This window comes from Giraffa tippelskirchi, chromosome 3, assembly GCF_054371585.1.
Source record: "Giraffa tippelskirchi isolate mGirTip1 chromosome 3, T2T-mGirTip1v1.2.pri, whole genome shotgun sequence".
In the NCBI taxonomy this organism is placed as follows: domain Eukaryota; kingdom Metazoa; phylum Chordata; class Mammalia; order Artiodactyla; family Giraffidae; genus Giraffa; species Giraffa tippelskirchi.
Genome location: NC_137277.1, coordinates 71,727,967 through 71,752,305, shown reverse-complemented (window position 1 = coordinate 71,752,305; position 24,339 = coordinate 71,727,967). Strand labels below are relative to the sequence as shown.

Genomic DNA, 24,339 nt, shown 5'->3' with positions numbered 1-24,339 from the left:
GGTTATTACTAAGAGAAGAGCCTAGACGATGCTGACTTTTGTTTTTTAATCACAGAATATCTTTACATTTGTTTAGCTTTTAAATAGAGAGCATTTTCATAAAATTCTAAAGTGCCAAACTAGAAGAATTCTTATAAGCAGTCAAATCCAAAACACTGTTTCTAAATCTGAGTCAATGTGTGGTAAACAAATCAGATGACAAATTCACCCAGCAGATAGTGGCAGTCTGAGTATAAGTAACAATATCTCTTAGTTCACAATCCAGAACATTTCCCCACAGCCTCTGATGGAAAGTGAAAACCTCGAACAACTTTACGTTTGTTTTAATTAACTTCTATTTTTCAGCAAAGCACTCCAGGCATGTAACTGAAAGATCAGTTAGCACTAAATATATGTAAGAAAGTAAACATCCCTCAGACTTCCACATCCAACTTTATCCCGGCTTCCTTCCATTCTTGTCATTGAGATGCACAATACCTTTTTTATTCCTACTTATCTATATGTGACCTATTCCTTCATATTTTCCCCTGTCCTTTAGAATTTTCTCTTCATCTATGAAAGTGAAAGTGTTAGTCACTCAGTTATGTCTGACTCTTTATGACCCCATGGACAGCAGCACATCAGGCTTCCCTGTCCATCACCAACTCCCGGAGCTTACTCAAACTCATTTCCTTTGAGTCAGTGATGCCATCCAACCACCTCATCCTCTGTTGTCTCCTTCTCGTCATGCCTTCAGTCTTTCCCAGAATCAGGGTCTTTTCAAATGAGTCAGTTCTTCACATCAGGTGGCCAAAGTATTGGAGCTTCAGCCTCAGCATCAGTCCTTCCAATGAATATCCAGAACTGATTTCCTTTTGGATGGACTGGTTGGATTGCAAGCCTCTTTGCAGTCCAAGAGACTCTCAAGAGTCTTCTCCAGTGCAAAAGCATCAATTCTTTGGCACGTAGCTTTCTTTATGGTCCAACTCTCATATCCATACATGACTACTGGAAAAATCATAGCTTTGACTAGATGGACCTTTGTTGGCAAAGTGATGTCTCTGCTTTTTAATATGCTGTCTAGGTTGACCATAGCTTTTCTTCCAAGAAGCAAGCGCCTTTAAATTCATGGCTACAGTCACCATTTGTAGTGATTTTGGAGCCCAAGAAAATAAAGTCTGTCACTGTTTCCATTGTTTCCCTATCTATTTGCCATGAAGTGATGGGACCAGATGCCATGATCTTAGTTTTTTGGATGTCGAGTTTTAAGCCAACTTTTTAACTCTCTTCTTTCACTTTTTTCAAGAGGCTCTCTAGTTCCTCCTCCTCTATGGCTTTCTGCCATAAGGGTGGTGTCATCTGCATATCTGCGGTTATTGATATTTCTCCCAGTTATCTTGATTCCAGCTTGTGCTTCATCCAGCCTGGCATTTTGAATGATGTACTCTGCATGTCAGTTAAATAAGCAGGGTGGCAATATACAGCCTTGATGTACTTCCTTCCCAATTTGGAACCAGTCCATTGTTTCATGTCTGGTTCTAACTGTTGCTTCTTGAACTGCATACACATGTCTCAGGAGGCAGGTAATGTGGTCTGATATTCCCATCTCTTGAGAATTTTTCACAGTTTGTTATGATCAACACAGTCAAAGGTTTTAGCATAGTCAATAAAGCAGATGGTTTTCTGGAACTCTTGCTTTTTCTATGGTCCAACAGATGTTGGCAATTTGATCTGGAGAAGAGAATGGCAAGCCACTTTAGTATTTTTGCCTTGAGAACCCCATGAACAGTATAAAAAGAAGTTGTCAAACTGTCTTCCAAAGTAGCTGTACTGTTTTGCATTCCACCAGCAAAGAATGAGTTGCTCTTGCTTTACCACATCTTTTCCAGATTTTGGTGGTATCATGCATCTTATTTTAACCATACTAATGGGTGTGTAGTAGTAACTCATTGTTGTCTTAATTTACATTTCCATGATGACGTATGACATGGAATATCTTTTCATAAACTTGTTTGCCATCTCTATATGTCTTTTTAGGTGTCTGTTAAGGTCTTTGATCTATTTTTAATAGGGTTGTTTTCTTATTCTTGAGATTTAAGAGTTTTTTTGTATATTTTCAATAGCAGTCCTTTATCCAATGTGTTTCTGCAAGCATTTTCTCCTAGGCTGTTGCTTGTCTTCTAAGCTCTTGATACTGTCTTTTGTAGAGCAGAATCTTTTAATTTTAATGAAGTCTAGCTTATCAATTATTTCTTTCACTGGTCATGCCTGAGGCCAGAATTTTAATTTAATTCTTTGAGGTAAGAGAGTTCAAACTTTTCTAGAAAACTTTACTCTGAGCTTAAAAGGGACTTAAATTCTGGAAGTCATCTTGAAATCTTTGAGGCTAGAAAATAAAAGCAAAAAAAAAAAAAATGTTGGGCAGCAGAATTAGAGGTGAAGAGAGACTGAGTTTTGATAACAATATGAGATCCTAAATCCATCAATACTGAAGTCAAATACCTTTGACTTTTTCAATTTTGTGACAAAAAATATCCATCTTTTGTTTCTGACTGTGTGAGTCAGAATTTTTCTCATTTTTAAGTAAAGTGATGAGGAGACCATATTCATTGTCCTAATTTATTGTTACATTATACAATTAAATGTACATTTCTCTTTCTTTGGTAAAATGAATTATTATGTATTTTTAAAGTAGTATAAAGACTACTTCTTTAAAAGTGGTGTTCTAGTCAAGACTTCAGCTATGTGATTAGAGTAGTTCAGAGGTTGGGCTGAGGGGCTGATAAGAATCAAGGTTTCCTAAGCATAGGAGACTGCAGGGAAGTCAACTAAGATGTGTTTTTGCTCAAGTTCTTGAGAAAGAAGGTGAAAAAATCAGAAAGTCTCTTAAATAGTTGGTTACTTTAATGTCATTTTCTTTCCTCTGGTATGAAAACTGGACAGGCTAGTCAGGATTGGAAGTCATTTATATAATGTGTTGTCATATACTATATATTTGAATAGATTATATTTATACAATTAGATGATTGGTAGAAATACATATGGAATAGAGTAAATGTAGAATATATTGATTATAAGGAATAATATACTAATTTCTTTGCTGAGCAAGAAACCATAATACATAGATGTCCATTTATAATTGAAAGGATTATTAGCAAATTCCAATTAAAGGAGGCAAGTAGAATGGAGCTTATGGAATGATTTTTTGCTTTGTCTTAGAACTTTTTAACTGAAAATCATTTATTTATTTTTTTAATCTAATATAAGTGTAACAGTCACACTTTATTATTTAGGATAATGTATTTTATTTCTTATACTGTAAAAAATAAAATCATTTTATCAATTTTCAGCATAACCTGTTAATTTTGAACAGAATAAACAAAGTCAGTAAATAAACATTAAAGGCTATATAATGTAATTCTATATAAAATTCACAGTTAGATACATTCGATTATGCAAAATATGGGAAGACAAAACCACCAGAGACAATCTTACTTAAAAAAACAGTAAACATAATATTCACATGCATTAAACATTGCAAACCATCTCTCAGTGTATGTCTATTGACTAAGTAATGAAGTTTTGAATAGTTGTTGGGGAAAATAGTCAAGTCACGAATATGCTTTTATATGTCCTTGGTGGCAACCTGCCACTTGACCTAAGAAGACTTTACCATTTACTTAAAGCTGTTGCTATCCATGTATAAAATACAACAGACATATTTCACAAGAGATTTTGATTTCAAAAAGTTTCAAATTTCATGGAAGACTCAATTTAAGGCAGTTATTTATGTGCTTATGTACTGAATATTTGAAAAGAAGATATAAAAATTTTCTTAAGTGAAAAAATTGACATTATTTTGTAATGATACAATTTTTATGACCCAGGATGTATGTTAGGAATTTTCATATTATATGCCTCAAAAGACAGTGATTTTATAGTTCACATCAGCTTGTCCCTGATTTCACATGAATGATCTGAAAGGGATCATATTTTAAAAATATGAAATCAGCACGAATAAGCTAAGTAATGAGATACATTTTCAGTGATCTATGAGTACCATTTTAACTAAACTGAAGTAGTCATGAAAGAGTAGTGTAGATAAGTACAAATACATACATATATCAAAATTAAATTGGGGGATAGAGTGAAGTTAAGTACCAATTAATGAGTCAATGAAGGATTCTGAGTAGTGGAGAAACACAGGAGTTAATTCTTAAGAATTAAATCAGTAATGATGTGAAGAATGAAGTAGAGGTAAAAAGACTGGGAGTTAGATGAACTTTATGACAAAACAATCAATAGTGTTTAGAGAATGATTATAAGTTGTATATGAGGGAAAATAAGAAATCAAAATTGGGGTCAAACTTTCAAGCCTGAGGAACAGGCAGAATTTATTTACTGTTACTAGAGAGAAATCATTAAGCTAAACTAAATGGACAAAATGGTTAGTTGTTTCTAGATGACAAGTTCAAATTTAAATGTGAAATTTGAAGTGAACACTGTAGAATCTAAAGTATCTAGAGGCTTTTGAGATCTCAAACTGTACATGACTCGGCAGAGAAGGAAAGGTATGGATCTGGATAAACTGAATTAACTGCAGAGAAATGTTAAAATCCTGAGAGTGAATAACATGCATTTTTCTAGGAGACTTTTCCTTGCTGATAATTTTGTCTTCCTTTTTTACAGAAATAGTATGACATTTTTTAAAGCATGAATTACTGGTTGCATTGTGTGCAAAGCCTAATTATAAATGAATAGGTTTCAGGAGGTTTATATATTCTTGCCATTTTGGGGAAGAGAAAATTTTGTCAAACAATAAAATTAGAAAGTACATAAATAATTTCCTTCAGATTGCCAGTAAAAACCTCTTTTCCACCAGGATTTTTCTTATCATGATCTGTATTTAACACACAATTATTCAACCCTCTTTACTGATAAGATGGGCCGGAAGCACACAAAAGTTACATCAATCAAAATCAGGCAGGCACATGACACAGAGTTGACTCTCTTTGTTCAGATATGATTTGGCTTAAGATTGTTTGAAGTGCTGGTTAATGTAAAAGGAGCAAAAGTATGTCTAGGGAGTGAATCATGTGATAGAATTCTGTTGTTACCAGCTCTTTCCAAATGTATTATTGAGTGATCTTAATCAGAAAAAGATGCTTGCCACCATTTTAGATGTGAAACCCCAAACCACTTGATCTTTAATAGTTATATTTGTTAATCTGAACATGGGCTATAAAGAATATAATTGCACATGTGATAAAAACAAATAAGTGATGACATATTCTCAAATAGATAACCACCAGATGGTAAAACAGACTGACTCGATGGGGCCAGCAGTATGATAAATTGTAGTTAAGTGGCAGATAGTTAGAAAGGAATCAAGAGAATAATAAATTCATAGTAGACAGTTAATAAGTTATAGCCACAGAATAAGCAATTTGATTAGATTAGAAAAGGAACTCTGATGCAAACGTATTAATAGCAGGTAATATATGCATAGAAGATTCATGAAATTGTCATTAAAAAGATTTCAGGAGAGAAACAATAGGAATCATAATGAAAATGTTTGTCCAAAATATTTAGTAGAAATAATGCTGTAATGTAACAAATTTATATCTTTTTCACAATAATTTCTTCATATACTATCTTCACTAGCTGCTTCTTTCTTTTTCTTTTGGTTTTAATTAATCCTTCTTTTGATATTCTTTGGATGAAACCTAGAAAAGGAAGATAAATAAATTTATACATGATAAAGTAACATAACAAAACGTAATCTAAAATTTCTTCAAATTTTCTTTTAATGTTTAAAATAAAAAAAGCATAATTGGTTTAACAGTCATTTGTTTATTTCTTTGTGTAAACATCCTCTTTCTAAGGATGTCAGTTTGCATAAATGGGTAAACATTATTGATTTTTATTATTCATCTTCAGCTAGAAATTAATGTTTATTTTATTAAAGTGGACATGTGGCTGTATATGATTAGTGGAGTTATAGATGATTTTTATTTACATATTAACACTCTATAAATGGGGCTTCCCAGGTGATGTTAGTAGTACAGAGCCCACCTGCTAATGCAGGAACCTTAAGATACTCGGATTTGATCCCTGGGTGAAGATCCCCTGGAGGAGGGCATAGCAACCCACCCCAGTATTCTTGTCTGGAAAATCCCATGGACAGAGGAGCCTGGTGGCTACAGTCCAGGGGGTCGTGAAGAGTTGGACATGACTAAAGTGATTTAACACACACACACTCTATAAATATGGATCATTTTTATTTCCAGAAGAAAATAAATACATTAAATTTCTATGCATTAGAAAGCTTAAAGATATTTTGGTATAATCCTTTAAAATGAAAGCTTAGTATATAAATATTAAAAAATAAAATGTTTTGTTTAAATTTTGTTGGGGGGGAGGAAGATACATTGAAAGGAACTGCAGTTAATGTATCTGGCAATATTATCAAAATGTAGTTGAGAAGACACAGTTAAATCAAAATACTGTTGCTTATCATAAATAGAACTAATTTCATACTTTCACAGATTAAAATTCTTTCATGATTTCAATACAATTATTATCTTAAACAGTAGTGAGTTAATGGGAGAATACCCTCTATACCTTTTCCACAAGTCCTAAGACATGCTTTTTTAGAGGTAAAATTGTTCTCATTCCCTCCACATCCACTGTACTTAAATGGGCGGCATTTCCCAATGACTGAATTGTAGTAGAATCTGCTCTCATTGGCTTGACACAATCCCCTGTCTGCTGGGGTCAGACACCAGGATGGGCCATGAAATTCTAAAAAGATCAAGAAAATATAGTAAGTCATATATAATAGTTAGTCTGAAACTTTCATATTTATTGTTTGTAGATTAGTCTTATTAGGCATGTTTATGTGAAACGGTAATCTGAATGAATAACATAAAATTCGTATATTTCAATTCCAGGAAAATGCTTAGCCAGTCTCCAAGTGTGCACTATACTGAGACCTTTCTTCAGTAAATATGAAAGTAGGTACATCTGTTAAAGGGAAGTGCCAGGATTACTCTTCATATAACAAAACTAGTTTTACATAATATAAACAACCACTATTCAACAATTTAAGAAAATTTATTAACCATATCCATTTAAAAATAATTATCATTGCTTATATATCATTTGTTCGTGAGTGTTGAACGTTGCAAATAAAGTCCTGATGAGCAAAAACTTTACTCACCGTATGAAACAAACAGAAGCTAAGGAAGAGGTCATTCCCTGACCAAAGTTCTGAATGACAACGTATGACAATTTAAAGCACAGGGATTCAGGTATAGCAAATTCTAACCTTAAGCTTTGGAAAGTGAACCCAGATGATATAGCTTAGTAATAAGTTTTCTGTGTGTGTGAATTAAACCAGCAGTTCTAGATGAGTTAGATATTTTTGCAAAGGAAGGAATATTGCTAAAGGCAGGTAAGATCACACATTTACAAGTTTAAACCAAACAGATGGGCTGGTCTGTCAATGGGACCAACCACTTTCAAAAATAGAAGAAAAAAAATACAACTAGGGTAATGAAAGGATCACTCATTTCCTTAAGATAAAGCATAAAAATGGTTTCAGCCTGATGATAGTTTTCAGCTCCTTCTGGAATTCCTGTCAGTGAGGGGAACCTGGTAGTCTTTTTAGTTGTAGAGCTAAACTGCTTGATATTATTAGTAAACCAAAACTGCAGATAATTTGGTGAAAGGCCAGGAATCAATATAGCAAGACATGGTACAGCAAATGCAGATGAAGAGGATATGCTGAATGTACAATATTGGCAGAAAATAGAACTTTGAGTAATTCAGTAGCAATGAAGGCAAATAGTTTGTACAAAAAGCAAGAACTGGTCTGATGGCAAGTGAACCCTAGGTGAACAGACTAAAAAATAAATAAAACAATTTGAGAAAAAAAGTGAAAAAAACCTTAAATTGATAAACAAAATTTTATAACCTTCTACTTTCTAGATATTTAAATAAAGATTAGAGTGTCTAGATATAATGTCTCATGTAAAAGAGAAATTCTTGAAAATATAAGAGAAGCATTGAAAATATTATGGGAAGAATTTATGATAAACACTTTAGAAAGGTGACATTGTGTCAAAATCCAAGAACTGAAATCACATTAAAATTGTATTACTTAATCTTTAAGTAGGTGTGTAGACACTGATTTAAAAGAAACTCCTAGAATTTCGTAAAAAACTTGACTAAAAATCATGTAGTCTAATTTATGTTTTGCCTCACCCCATTTAGGGATTATAGAGCATTATTACTGCCGTCTTAAAATATAATTAAAATGTACTTGGTGAGAATGTGTGCTTAATTTTCTGAAAATGTTGAGGTCTTTTTTCTCCAAAAATGATTAATGCAAGAGGAATTTGGTAACAACCTAGGAGAGATATGCTGTACATTGAGCCCAATATTGTGCAAGCTTTTCCAATGGGTGAGTTGTGTATTCTCATCAGTCCATAGCCAAGAATATAACATAGTTATCAACTGCCATTGCTTCTAGCTCCATGACCTTCTAAAATCATCACCCATACTCAGAAACAAATGAAATACCCCACAAGCAATTAGCCTGATTTGAGAAACAGAGAAAACAGAAGAAATTGCTACTCCTTTGAATATTATTCTCAAAAAGCACCCACAGATGCCTCATAGTATATGTGTAAGTAAGTATCATGGTATGATTTATACATCTATTCCACTTTAGCATTTTGTACACAAAATATATTAGCCCACAATAAGTTGAAAATAATAATATATACATATATTATAGATATCCTTGTAGTATACTTCTTTACAAATGTTGCTTATTCTGTCTTAATAGCAGTGCTCTAAAGCTCCTTATTCCAAGACAGACAGAAATTTCTGATTACAGGGAACAAATCATCTCTTTTTGCCTAACACACAACCTAAAGTAAAACTGGCCCCATAACAAAATCAGTGTTATTTCAAAGTGAGGACAAATTGGCATAGTATATCTAGGGCTATAATTCCTAGATTAAAGGTAACAAGGAATGTGCCTCTGCTATCATAGACCAGGAGCCTGGAACATCACTTGAAAGCTAGAACCAAAAGAGTCTCTCCACTGGGATCGGAAACCACGCCTATGGCCATATCACCCTGAACACTCCTGGTCTCATCTGAAACCATGGAGCATATACCACAGTTTTGGTGGAGAGACGTACTTCTCTGTCTTCCTTTGATCACCCAGTCTTCCAACAGTTTGCCACTGACCAAACTGCTCAAAAACCGAGGGAAAGAGCAAGAAGAATGCAGGGAATAAGTTTGAAAGCAGACAGATGACAGTACAGATTCATCAAAGAGTTTCACTACCTGCTGAACTGTCCCAAGCATCAAATTACCTCTGCCTGAAACTCTTTGTGACTTCTGAATCAGAGGATGTGTGGAATGCTGCTTCTGACAGTCTGGGATCTGGTGTGCAGACTTAACTGTCTCTCTTAGCACATAGCAGCTCCCACTCAGAAAGTATTTCTCCATGACTGATCTGATGACTATCTAATTTGTTTGTCCTATTTTAATCACGACCTAAACAGATCATCAGACTCAACTCACATTTGACCCAGGTTAATACAGAGAGATAATAACATTTTGGTAGGGAGTAACACTAAGAAGGCTGTATTGGGTAAGTCAAAGATTTCTTTTTCTTTTTCATTTGGGTTTTTGTATAACATCTTATGAAAAACCTCAAATGCACATTTGGCCAACTCAATATTTCAAATTTAAAAAAATTATGTTTTTACTAATGCAATAAATCACCATCAGTTGGGAAGTTTTTATAAGGACATTACTCTTTGGAAACATGAATTATACCCACTACATAAACTATTTCTCCTAAAATCATTTAAGCTCGAAGCAGTTAAGACTATCATTGAATTACTCTAGTATAAAAAACAGAATTAAAATAATGAAGCAGATGGTTTCTCAAGGACATTATAGCTCCATATTTTTTGAGTCCTTGAGTATCATCTGATTCAAACTCTAAAGGTATAGGAAATAGAAATGTTTTGCTCCCTTTGAGGAGATAAACTTGACTATTTTCAATTAACATATTTATTCTAGATAAACACAAGGCACTCACCTATTCAAAATCCAGACTTTGATATCTACAATGAAAGAAAATATAAAGGTTTTTCACAATGTGATATTTTGGTCTAGATTATAATTTGTGGAAATTTAAGATTGAATAAAAGACACTAACCTGACTTCTGTCCATTTCCAAAGGGAATTTAATAAACAAATGCGCTGTCTTGACTTCACCATTAATAACAAGTTGGATAGCTTCCATTTAGAGGGTCTATGATAGATTTCAGAATTCAGAATCCATTCATATTCTGCCAGGAATTGCAGTTGATATAGTATGACTGCTAAACTATAAAATGATGCTCCAAAAGCCATTTTTATATGGAAACTGGCTTATGTAATAGCTTTGAAATTTATGCAGTAAACTTTTAATTTTGTACTTACATTGAATCTTTATGTGCTGTCTCTGTTTCTGTACTATTTTACATGCCTATATTGAGGCTTCTATTTTACCAACCAATTTGGGTTTTAGGAACCACCTCATCACTTGTTGAAGAAATTTCTTTTTGTCTTCTGAGATTGTTTCAGGGAACTGAATAACAAATCTTTCCTTTGAACAACAAATTTAGACCAAATTAAGAAGGTCTTTGAATACTAACGTATTTGATTTTATGATGTAGACATTAATAAATGACTGAACATATAAAAGGATAAAGGAGACAATTATTTTCTATCTTTATACATAAAACAAATTCAACCAGGCATGTGTCAGCTGAATATAGTATGAGACATGAATAAGAGCAGAATATAAGAGAACCCTAACTACAGCAGTTATAGCAGGAATGCCTAAAATTAAGCACCAGAGTGAATGTGGGTAGGGAGACAGATAGAGAGAAGGCAAATTCTATTATTTCTAGATAAGTTGACTTAGAAGATGGAATGTTTTCTAGTGTATTTTGAAACGTAATTATATTATAAAATATAGTCAATAGCTTCCAAATTTGTAATTTTGTATTCATGGCTTTATTTCAATGTGGCTTTACTTTAGAAAATGGCTTCCCAGGTGGCATAGTGTTAAAAGAATCTGCCTGCTAATGAGGGGACTCAGGAGACACAGATTCAATCCCTGGGTTAGGAAGATCACCTGGAGGAAGAAATGGCAACCCACTCCAGTATTCTTGCCTGGAAAATTCCATGGATAGAGGAGCCCGGCCAGGCTACAGTCCATGGGGTCACAAAGAGTCTGACATGGCTGAGCAACTGAGCATCGTACTTCAGAAAATTCTCTGAACGAAGACGAATTGTGAACTATGCCTGTGGATTAGCTAGCACCTAGGCAAACAAATCCAAGATGTTAAAAGATAAAACCCAAGATTTGAGAAGACAGAAAATTTTAATTTTGACATTCTTCAATGGAAGTACATATAATAGGACATTGAAAACATCTACGTATGCCCCTATTTCCCAGGCATGCCAATAAAGGACAAAACCACCTTCTGTTTACTATTATTAGACTCTCAGTCTGCATGACAAATCCTCATATAGGAGGCCCTCAGTATGTTGAACTGAACCAAAATTTAAAAGTATAACAAATCCGTACTTCAAGTCATAAGATTAAGTTGAAACACAGGTTTGATATTCTTCTAATTAGAAATAAGACCCAAAGACGTGAAACATATATTGGTATTTTATAATTATGTTTGAATTTTACAAATGCTTTATGTTATTCCAGGTAATCATAGTATTAAATATATTAAATGAAGAAACTTCAAATCAAGGTTATATACTTTAGTTGTATTAAAAGTTTATTATAAAATGTAATACAAATGTAATAAAATATATACAAATGGTACCCCTTATTATTTTATTTTTTTCCTGCTATAAAACTCTGTTGGTACTGGGTAATCACTGATACCATTATCATAAAAAACTTAAACATTAATACCTTTGAGTTATTTGTGCTAAATACTGAGTTTAGTCATCACAATCTTCACAAAAATTTTATGAGATATTACTCTTCACGTATAACAAATGAGGAACTTGAGGCTGAAAGTGGTATAATTTTTTTCAAGGCCAAAAACAGAGTCTGCAAATAGCAGAACTGGAATTTAAACCCACATTTTTCAGCCCATAAAGTCAATGCACTTAATGGCTATGACATGTCATACAAAAACTCTAAAAACTAACTAGAAAATAAGAATAATTGAGCAAAGATATTTTAATTATTATCAGGTAAAATGAAAGTAGTCACAAGTTTCCCTTTATATTTGATTCTCAATATCTGTCTTTGAAGCTCAGGTTCAGAGTATCTTAGATGCTTCTTACCCTCAGCTATATGAGTGGAGTTGGAATTTAATAAGTTTGAATAGGAGAAAGATACCTAACAAAACAGGTTTATCAAACAAGAAGGCTGGAAAGTTTTAGAAGTAACAGTCTGAGTCAAACAGCATACAGAGAGCTCAAATATTTGAAGGGCAAGAATTATTGAGTTGTGATGTTCAACCTGGGCAGATTTTAGAAATAGACCAAAGTTTTAGGATTTTATGCCCTCTCTGATCATATCTGCACTAGTCAGTCAGATTTATTTGGTAGAATTAATAAGTGACAAACTAGAAAGCTCATTCTGCTGTGTCCCTAGGAAAGATAAAGTTGACATTTCCCTACACTACACATGTTATATCAATGCTTTTCAAGTTCATTCCTGTAAAGATTGTCCAGCATTCAAATAGAAAAAGGGTGGTAAAAGAATTACAACATAGACTAGCACAAGCTTTTCTAACCTGGTCCTATCTCATTCCTAACCTGTCCTATAGCAGTCCATACCAAAATCATGTTATAGAGATTTTTCCCTATTAGCAAAAGACACGTGCCATCAAATAAATCAATTAGTATTATTAATTTATTAGTTTTATTATTTATTATCATTATCAGTTTACTTGTAGTTTGTATTGTATTTATTTGTGAATGAAATTCCAGATGTTCAAGCTGGATTTAGAAAAGCCAGAGGAACCAGAGATCAAATTGCCAACATCCGCTGGATCATCAAAAAAGCAAGAGAGTGACAGAAAAACATCTACTCTTGCTTTATTGACTACACCAAAGCCTTTGACTGTGTGGATCACAACAAACTGTGGAAAATTCTTCAAGAGATGGGAATATCAGACCACCTGACCTGTCTCCTGAGAAATCTGTATGCAGGTCAAGAAGCAACAGTTAGAACTGGACATGGAACAACAGACTGGTTCCAAATAGCAAAAGGAGTTAAGTCAAGGCTGTATATTGTCATCCTGTTCATTTAACTTATGTGCAGTTCATCATGCAACATGCTGGGCTGGATGAAGCACAAGCTGGAATCAAGACTGCCAGGAGAAATATCAGTAACCTCAGATACACAGATGACATCACCTTATGTCAGAAAGTAAAGAACTAAAGAGCCTCCTGATGAAAGTGAAAGAAGAGGATGAAAAAGTTGGCTTAAAACAACATTCAGAGAACTAAGATCAAGGCATCTGGTCCCATTACTTCATGGCAAATAGATCGGGAAACAATGGAAACAGTGACAGACTTTACTTTTTTGGCCTCCAAAATCACTACAGATGGTGACTGCAGCCATGTAATTAAAAGACATTGATCCTTGGAAGAAAAGCTATGATAAACCTGGACAGCATATTAAAAAGCAGAGACATTACTTTGCCAACAAAGGTCCATCTAGTCAAAGCTATGGTTTTTCCAGTAGTCATGTATGGATGTGAGAGTTGGACTATAAAGAAAGCTTAGCACTGAAGAATTGATACTTTTGAACTGTGGTGTTGGAGAAGACTCTTGAGAATCCCTTGGACTGCAAGGAGATCCAACCAGTCCATCCTAAAGGAGATTAGTCTTGAATATTCGTTGGAAGGACTGATGCTGAAGCTGAAACTCCAATACTTTGGCCTCTTGATGCAAAGAAATGACTCATTTGAAAAGACCCTGATGCTGGGAAGGATTGAAGGCAGGGGAAGAAGGAGATGACAGAGAATGAGATGGTTGGATGACATCACCAACATGATGGAAATGAGTTTGAGTAGGCTCCGGGAGTTGGTGATGGACATGGAGGCCTGGTGAGTTGCAGTCCATGGGGTCGCAAAGAGTCGGACATGACTGAGCGACTGAACTGAACTGAAGCTTGATTAAGAGTTGTATTATGGTCACATGCCTAAGAAGTTTATTCCCACCATTTTACTTGTTCATATAAAATTAATATTTACAAAATGGAGGTCTGTGAATTTTCTTTTTTAAAGGCATCTGTAACATTTCTCTGGAGGAATCTTACAACAAAATCTTACGATAAAATAATTAATCCTTGTTACAACCAGAGATGGGCCAGGAAGAAAAGGATTAGCAAAAAGTAGTCAATGGTCACCTAGGGTGACTGTATTTGGATGGCAGCAATCTTGGTAGAGATGAAGTGCTACATTTTTGTTTCTCACCAGCGCTCCTGCCAGGAAGTAGGAGGTCTGATGGATACTTACCACAAGTTTTCATCTATTTTTGTAAAGCCAGCTCAATGGCACCAGATTCATCATGTAGACATGTTTAGATTATGAGGGAAGTTTCTGTGTCTTTTGATCTGAGAATACCATATGAAAAATACGATATTTCTTTGGGACTATGGATACGAGTTGTTGACTAGGGTTTTTGTGAGTTGCTGACAGTGCTTAGTGATTAACTGTGGTATACAGCTAAGTGCATACCTCTTTACTTGATGGGGATTATTTTCTTTTCAAAAAGTGTCTACGGTTGTAATATTTTTCTTTATATAATCACATTTTCAACAAGAGGCCAAATAGGTGACAAAATTGTCTTTCAAATATTAAATTGACTATATCAGTAATGGTGTTTGGTGCCAAGCGGGCAATTTGTGAGTGTAATATCTCTTCCAGAAGGCTAATGAGAACAAAAAAATTTTAAAAGATCTGTGTGTGTGTTCTTTTGTACCCATTTTTTTCACAAATATATATATGGAATCTGCCACTATGTCATACAGTGAATATAGTCAGGAGAGAGACAGAGTTCCAGGTACCCAAATGGCCTTCAGAATACCATCCAATCACTCTCCCTTGACTGGAGGCTGCCAGGAAGCAACACAGGACTAGGTCAGGTATAGAGATGTTCCTTTTCTCAGTCAGACAACAAGTATCAGACTGGGTTGGCAATAGTCTTTTGAAATATATTTAAAGTTTTTTTTTTTTTTTCCCAAAATATCATATAACTCGGGTAGTCCCAAGACAGCTATTTACAGTTGATATACAGAAGAATGTCAGCTATGAGAAGAAGGATAACTCACTTTTGTCATGAATGAGTCAGGTTTACTCAAAAGGTTCAGAACCAATATGAATACTTGAAAACAGTTTTTCTTTGCTATTTAGACATTTACCAAAGAGATATATGGAGAGGAATATGTTAACTCTCTATATATAAATATTCAAACATTATTCAAATGTTATTAACAGTACAGAATGGAAGGTATCTGTACATATGCCATATGTATCAAAAGAAATATCAAAAGCACAATTATTAACATATGAATAAAATGGTATAAAATCTTAGAATGAACATGGAGCATGAATGCAGACGATGTTCAAAAAGACCCGGTAAGTGTGATCAGCATTCTTCTAACCATCATTTGTTCTTTCTGTTGTAACTGTGGATTGCAAAATTAATAAATAAAAATATATAAGTCGTCTCTTCAGTGTCTAACAGTGGGATAAACACTGAAGGAGGGAAGTCTACAAAATACAAAATCCAGTGTTTCTTCCTTTAAAAAAACTTGCCATCTAGTCAGTAAGGCGGAGCTGACACAAAAATCAAACAATTTAATTATTAAGTGAATCAAAATAAAAAGCCAAGGGAGAGAGAGGAAGAAGTCTTCCTTATGGAAGGGGAAAAGACTGAAGGCGGGAAGAGAAGGAGATGACAGAGGATGAGATGGTTGGATATCATCACCGACTCAATGGACATGAGTTTGAGCAAGCTCCAGGAGTTGGTGATGGACAGGGAAGCCTGGTGTGCTGCAGTCCATGGGGTCACAAAGAGTCAGACACCACTGAGCGACTGAACTGAACTGAACTGATTAGTCTATAACATCTGGTTTGCCTGAGCTAGCACTGGTTCATATTTATTTTTTTGGTATATCATATTCCAACATATATATGATTTTTGAAAAAATTGTAGTACACTTTAAAACTATGTTATTTATCTGCCAAAATCACAATCCTAATTTTCTATCTATAAATATGTATTGTAAATAAATAAATAATTTTTAGCATCCTACTTTGATTAGCATCCCAGTTTGAATGACATATGATTGTTGAGGTAATCTAAACATGAAGGAACGATAATCTGAACAAAATACATAAGACTGAAAATGGAGAAGATGAGAATGGACATTTCATCAGAGAAAGTAATAAAATTTAATGACTGACTAGGAGAGAAGTGATCAAAAGTGATTACCAAATGCTCAAATGGGAAAATGGTGGCAGAACTCTGAAAATGTATAAAGGTGGAAATATATAAAATGTAAAGAAAAATTACTCAAAATTTTTTTGCCCCAAAGCCCCACAATACTTCATACCAGTACTCTTTATTTGTTTCTAGGAAACACACTTGAACTATTTAAGTTTCCATATATGTATTAATTTAGTTCTGTTGTGAATTCTCTTTTAAAGCTTGATTATCATTTTATTATAGTATATGTACTGAAGAACTTTATCTGAATAATTAGAGATTTTATAAGTGGCTGAAATATCACCTTTTCCTGAAAATGGGAACTTACAAAGAGTTGTTTTAGAGATGAGAAACTAAGGCCTGGGAACTAAGGCTTGTATTGCTGTGAATCATATGGGTTAAAAACGATGAATCATATTTATGTAGCACTGAAGAGGTATCAGGCACTGTCCTAAGCGAGCTATGTATATTGAATGATTTCACCTCACAATAAAGGCTATGAGGTAAGCACTATATTAATACCATCCTCATTTTGTAGTAGGAAAAAGTAAGGTTCAGAGAGGTTAAGAATTATTTTAAGGTTGCACAGGTGGTAAGTGGAAGAAATGGGATTTGAGCCCAAGTCTTCAGACTCAGAGTCATTTTTCTTATCCACTATATTATAGTGCCAATCACACCAAGAAAGTCAAGAAGCAGTTGTGACAGTCTTTCATCCTGAAGATCATACACAGAACTGCATACATTTAGAGATATTGTATTAGAATTATTTCTCTCCTGCATGTATGGAGGATACATTTCTTGTAACTACAAGGAAATCCTAATTCAGAACAATAAATCAAATAATTTTCTCTCACTTGTGCACAGGGGCATGCTTACAAAACATTTATAAAAACCTCTTTAAGGAAGGGCATGTTTCAATCTTTGAGGTCACCTGTGTAGCCTATTGGGCTTTCCTGGTGGCTCAGACAGTAAAGAATCTGCTTGCAATGCAGGAGCCTATTAATATTGAAATACGGAAATGAAAGGAGAAAGTTAAACCTCAGTTGTGCTTAATATGGAGAAGGAAATGGCAACCCACTTCAGTAGTCTTGCCTGGAGAGAAGCCTGGCGGGCTACAGTCCATGGGGTCACAAAGAGTCGGACACTGAGTGACTAACACTTGTGCTTAATAAGCATTCAAATATCTTGAGTCAAGAAGGTTCACTGGAAAAAACATATTCTCATGCTAATTTGCAACATTGTGTTTGAGAATAGCAATTTTAAAAATTACCAAATCATTTTCTAGTGACATTCAACAATATTTTTTAAATGTTTTTCTATCATCATCAGAAAGAGAAACATTAAAATTATATTTGCAAATATTTCACTTAACAATAACACAATCTCACAGTATTTTTGGAATATTCAAATACCTAAGGATTATTTTCAAAGACAAAAATTTTAAATGAATGCTATTCTATTTGTATTGTGGGGCATGTTCTATCACTGTATGCTGAATCAAAATCTTAAAGGATTTACATCTTTTCAAAAGAATCTAACATCTACAGAGAACCTTTTACATTTGCTAAAACCTTGAACAAGGTTTTACTGTAAACATAGAACTGTAGTTTCTTAAATTATTATAACATGTATTAATATAATTGCAAGCAGTAATGGATGTAACACTTTTTGATTTGGAATATCAAGAGTGTGTTTATATACCTCCACAAAGCCTTTTGAAGGGACGAGAGAGGGATAGTCTATGTTTGGGAAGGGTGGGGGCACAGTTGCCTTCCTACACTCTGCTGCTGGATGGGATGGAGAAGGGATCATCTAGGTCTTAGATGATGGAAAGGAGCAGCTGCATCTCCACCTGCCTCATCTTGGATGGAGCAGACATGGGATCATGTAGGTCTTAGGAAGATTAGAGGCAGAGCTTCATTGTCATCCTTTACATGTTTCAGCCACCAGAGAGAAGTTATTGCAACACTGTTTCATGTTTTAAATTAGGAATGCTGCAAAACAAAAGAATAAGAAGAGAATGCTCCCAGGAAAAGAGGGTAAGGGGTCAAAATGGCTAGAGGAGTTGAGATTTTGAAGCAAATACAAACCCGAAAAAATAAAATAGTTCTCCAGACAAAAAGGGAGACCATTTGCCTTAATTTTAAATGCAGTTACTATGAAAGAACTATCCCTCAAATGTCTATTATTTGAAATTAAAAAAAATCTCTTAACATTGTTTCCCTTTAAATTTATGGTGTGAATGTTACTGCTTCCTTAGTTAATGATATGCTCTTAAAACCATTAATTTGTTTAATATACTTTTTAATGTGCATCTACATAAAAACTTAGGGAGGAAATTTAGCAGACAGTATTTAAAACATTTCTTTTCTCACATTTTTCTTTATTTTCCCCTTTCTGTTTTTCTAGTATGCCTGCTAAAAATCAAGTATTATACTCCAAGGCAAAACCATCTCCTAATCGACTCTATTCATTTTAATGGTAAATAACTAATGATCTCTATTTGAATTAGTAAAGTAACCCAAACAAAAATAATTGAAACACATTAAAAACTAATTTCATAGGTAGATATATTTATCACATGCACCTTTACATTCAATAATATATTTGTTGTTAACTTTCACATTTTTCACAGCAATAAGAGTTAGCATGCTTTTCAACATGGGATAGTTAATTGGATAAAATAAAATGTCACTGAAAGACACAGGGCTGGAAGGACACAAAGAAACAAGAAGTGAAATTACTTAATTTCACAGATAAAAAATTAGAAGTACAAAGATACTTATGATTATTATTATTACAAAATAGTATTTAAAAATTAGACTCTTTTCATTTGGTATTGAACTCACTGCTCTAATTATAAAATCTAAGGACCTGAAAGCATTTTGAATTATACCACAGTGTCTAACTCCCTCTGAAATTTTGCATGCCCTTTATGCCATCTCAAGTGCTGCTGGAACACTGCGTCAGTGTCTTCCGTTTGGGGACTTTACTCCCTGAGGCATTCCTCCATTTCTGAAGACCTCACATTAAAAATAAACATTTTTACAGAAAGAAATCTGTGCTTTAGATTTCATTCAATAAACCTAATTTTTAGGCTGGGTTGAGGGAGATAAGGAACCATGTCAGGGCATGTGAATAGGGAAGACTGAAATAGGGAGGACTGAGAGAGGCATGTACAGGATTGAATTCTCCTTTCACATGACAGTGTTTCAAGTACCAAGAGCATATATAATGTTCTCTCAGGCCTCACATCTTACACTTTCCAGTCCTTCCAAGTCACAGTGTGGTGACTTCTAATGTATTGCATTCAGGGCTGAAACAAGTCCACAGACATAATCAGGTCAATGCAGGTCTATATTCCTCATTCTAGATAAATCAGTCAGTATTACAGTCTCTTAAATCCATCTGGGCAGAAGTTTTGCTTGCTTATTTGTTTTTTGTAAAGAAAGATGCTCGAAGACATTCTGAACCCCAACTGTTTCTGACACATGACTGGGGTGGAAACAGTATGTCTCTTTTCACCTTAAGGTTGCAATTTTAATGTTACAGAACTCTTTGAACAATGCAAACTTTACATTTAACAATTTTATATGGACTGCTCCTAAGCAAAATCTTCAATTTCTGAAAGAGCACATGTGATTTTTTAAATTTAGTAAGGACCTTACATTCATCCCATTAACTTCCAACTTTTCAAGATTGTTTCTGTCTAGATATTTGTTGTGTCTGGTTATGTTTTCCAGAATTTTCACATTTCTGCATTTTTGCGGGCATATTTCCTGTATGCTTCTTTAAATTCTACAAATATGTTGACAGGATAGAGTCCAGAAAAAGAGTTCTGCATACCTCCAAAAGAAAATTCCCTTGGAGTGACTTAACCTTAGGGATGGCTAGTCACCAAATTCCTAATCTCTCCTGTGACTGACACCAGAGACCTAGGCCAATGCTAGGCTCAATTTAAGACCATTCTAGGCTACCATCACAAACATTTACAATTAGGCACCGAAGCTGATAACCCCTAGCCATTATTTTATAAGATAAATTTAGCATAGAGTTAAATATCACGTAAAAGTTTTCTTGTGATAATATGTAATCAAAAACCTACTTCAAAGCATACTTTAAAATAGATTAGGAAAATTATCATTTTCCTGGGACTAAAGGTCTTAAGCAGTTTTGAATCTCAGTACTTCATCCATTATTATTTCTGAAATAATAGTACTGATATAAATACTGAAATATTCAGTATAAATATTGAAATAAATACTGAAATACTCAGTATTTCATCATATCTATTATTAAAGAACAAGAGGTATAATTTTCTAAAAAACAGTTCTCATACACATTCTTCTGTTGTTACCATGATAATATTTTTCTGGCAGTAATTGAAACAGAGTCTTACCAAAGAAGCTGGGTTCCTTGCTAGGCTGAGGAGTCAAGGAGGCATTATTCATAGCATCAATCTGGGTTCTATAATCATCCACCTGGAAATCATTCGCTGGAAAACATATGTAGCCAATTAAAATAGAAGACATTGTCACAAGCTCATAACTGTACACATAAAACAAAGCACGGAAGTTGTTTAGAAAAGTAAATGTCTAGAAATTTTATTTATGTTGCTTTGTTACATTGTGCTGCATGCTCATTTGCTCAGTCACATCTGACTTTTGAGACACTATGGACTGTAGTCTGCCAGGCTCCTCTGCCCATGGGATTTTTCCAGGCAAAGATACTGGAGTGGGTTGCCATTTCCTCATTCAGGGGCTCTTCCTGACCCAGGGACCAAACCTGAGTCTCCTGCATCTCTTGCACTGGCAATTGGATTCTTTACCACTGAGCCATCTGGGAAGTGGTGAACAGTGAATCTTCAAACCTACCTATAGTTATATCTTATAATATTTCAATGAGTATCTTTGATGTTCTTTGTCAAAACAAAAGGGGGTAACAGTTAATGTTTAAGTCACTCCTTTAATTAATTTTATAGCTAGATAAAACTGATATTCAGTGGTAGTTTCCAAAGAACCATTTTCCCTCAAATTGTTATAAATCTAAAGGATTTTAGCAGTCCTACTCTTGTGCCTAAATTTTACTACAGTATTCTCAGAAAGGAAAATTAAATAATCTAACCTAAAAAAATTTGTTTCGATGGAAATAATTTCCACTATAAATTTCTTAGGGCTTCCTAGGTGGCACTACTGGTAAAGAACCCACCTGCCAATGCAGTAGACATAAGAGACATGGGTTTGACCCCTGGTTGGGAAGATCCTCTGGAAGAGGGCATGGCAACCCACTCCAGTATTCTTCCCTGGAGAATCCCATGGACAGAGGAGCCTGGGGGTTACGGTTCATAGGGTCACAAAGAATTGGACACGACAAAGAATTTAGCACACATAAATTTGTTAATTCTCTATTTCTTAAAAAAAAATTAAGATAATGACTAATTTATATCAGATTTAGAGTGAATACAATGGATCTTCACTTGCATGGCTGCAATAAAATCTGGGTAAATCTGAACATCCTTTAAGATGTCTTATTTAATAAAAAAATGCCTATAAAATGAAGTAAAAGGAGATGAGAAATAAACATACATGTGTCTTCACAAGTGTTCTTGCATTCTTCTAGTGATTCAAAGTTGTTGAGATTACCGAGGCACCCACCATACTTGAAACGTTCACACTGCTTTGACCAATTGTTATAAAAATACCTCGTAATATAACCTCGACAGATTCCAGCATCTTCTTCCAAAAAGCAGAAATCTGGCTTTTCTAGAAATTATTAAAACATCAGAAAGTAGTATTCTTTTTTGAGTAATTTAATTATGTTAATTAAAAATATAAACTGGTTAAGTTGAAGTTATTTAAGGAGTACATATGAAAAGATAAAGATAAAAGGTAAAATATAACATTATCCATAACTATACTTTATCCACTTTGACATTTAGAACAATGTATGTACAACTGTCATACATTGAGTCTATTGGAATTTCAAGTTCTAAATTTCTCATAGTCAATCAGTAGCACATTAACTATCAACTCTTTCATAAATTGAGAGAATAAAAGATATTGAGGTTTTATTACCCTTGGTTTGGAAGTGTAAAGTATTATGGCAAAAATTTGGTTTATTTATTTTTGTTAATCTTATGTGCATCTACATTTAGGAAAGATCCACAAATTTCATAATTTTCACATGTGTAATCTAATTTTAAAGTATACTGTGCTGCTTCATTATGAATGGTTTCAATTTTTACAAACAGAGAAGTTTTGAGGGGGGGTGGAGGCTTTCACGGCTATACTTAGAAGCTCCTAAATTCTTATGCTGAAATTAATATCTGTATTAGGTATGACATCCTCCACCACTGTGTCTCTTATTTTTCTTCCAGGCATTGGAATGACTCCAATAGTGCAGAGGCAGAAAGGAAATACATGTTCAGGGATTGGAGAGGCTTTTGAAAAAGCCTAATATCCAATCTTTGATAGTGCTCCAATCCAGGCTAAACACAGCTGTTATAAAAGTTGTGCCACTGTGGTCTACATTACAAGCCTTGTTTACATGCATACTCATAAAGAAGAGCTTCAGATTATTTTCAAAATTATTATGATTGCAAGATATATTGTGCTTGAATTTTTAGGGAAAAGCTCCAGCCTCCCCATTTCCTGGCCTCTCTACAGCTATATATTACCATAAAGGCAAAAATGCACTGCACAGTCTTTTCAGACCTTAAATCATGGTGTATCCATCTCAAGGAAGCAATATTCACGAGTGTTTATTTTAAAAAGAACATATATTTAATAATGTTAATGATTTCTGCAACAGTAGAAAAATCAATCTGCATGAAAAAATTATTTTATTAAGTAAAACATACTATTTTAATATAAAGTATCTATTTCTATGACTTCTCAGAGTACCAATTTGAAAATTGTTTTGTTCACTGTTTACTGCTTCTTGTTTCTTAAGGTGAATGTTACTATTATTTCCATGGTAACAATTTGTGGTTAAGTATTCTATATGAAATAAGGAAAAATTATACTTCCTTAAATTTTTATAATATACTATAAGAGAAAGAAAAATACATTTGATCACTAATTTGATTTGTTTAGGTCTTAGTATGTACTTCTTATAAAACTTTAAATCATATTAACAAACAATACAAGAATTCTATGCTTAACAAAAGGGAGCAGGTAAAAAAATAATGTCTATAAAGGTGAGAAAATGGTAATAAATTATGCTGAAATGTAATTAAGGAATTATACAACTGGAAGTTGCTATCATTTATATGAGACCCCATTGTAGGACAGAAATTTATTTTAGGAGTTGATACTGCATACTTGTAAAATTATTCTGCTTAGGCCTACAGCTTAAAATATTTATGATTAAAAATTAAGAAATTCATTCCAATATTTCTCAGATAAATAAAGTTTTAATATTTGTATTGAATCTGTATATACAATTCTTGCTCTAAATTGATGCTCAGTTAAAACCTAGAATGAAAGCTTTAAGCTATATACCAACTTCTATAAGCCACATGATTCTCACTCCTAACTTTTGTTCCAAGCTGCAAACTTGGTAACTGTCTGAAGCAAAACTTTCTCCCAAAATGGGTTGTAGAGAATCTCCATTGCCTCTGTAACTGTTCTGATGCTGATGCTAGGAGGCATATGACAAAGTTAACTTCAAATCAGTATGTTTAAAGGTTCTCACTATTGATTAATTTTAGCATCTGAACATTTTTAAACATGAATAGAATTGATAGCTTTATTACCTTTCATATGTAGTATCAAAATAGAATGAATTCTGAATCATTAAATA

The 24,339-nt window shown here is 33.9% G+C and overlaps 1 protein-coding gene across 1 annotated transcript in view; it reads right to left on the bottom strand.

The window, feature by feature from the left end:
- Positions 1 to 3,260: 3,260 nt before the first annotated feature.
- Positions 3,261 to 24,339, bottom strand: part of TFPI (tissue factor pathway inhibitor) — a 75,411-nt gene continuing 54,332 nt past the window's right edge. Inside the window, exons 5-8 of the mRNA XM_081579433.1 lie at positions 22,122 to 22,298; positions 20,936 to 21,031; positions 6,604 to 6,783; positions 3,261 to 5,705 (exon numbers count right to left, since the gene is read on the bottom strand). Of these exons, the coding sequence (XP_081435559.1) occupies positions 5,599 to 5,705; positions 6,604 to 6,783; positions 20,936 to 21,031; positions 22,122 to 22,298 (560 nt within the window). The 3' untranslated portion in view covers positions 3,261 to 5,598. The remainder of the gene's footprint in view (positions 5,706 to 6,603; positions 6,784 to 20,935; positions 21,032 to 22,121; positions 22,299 to 24,339) is intronic.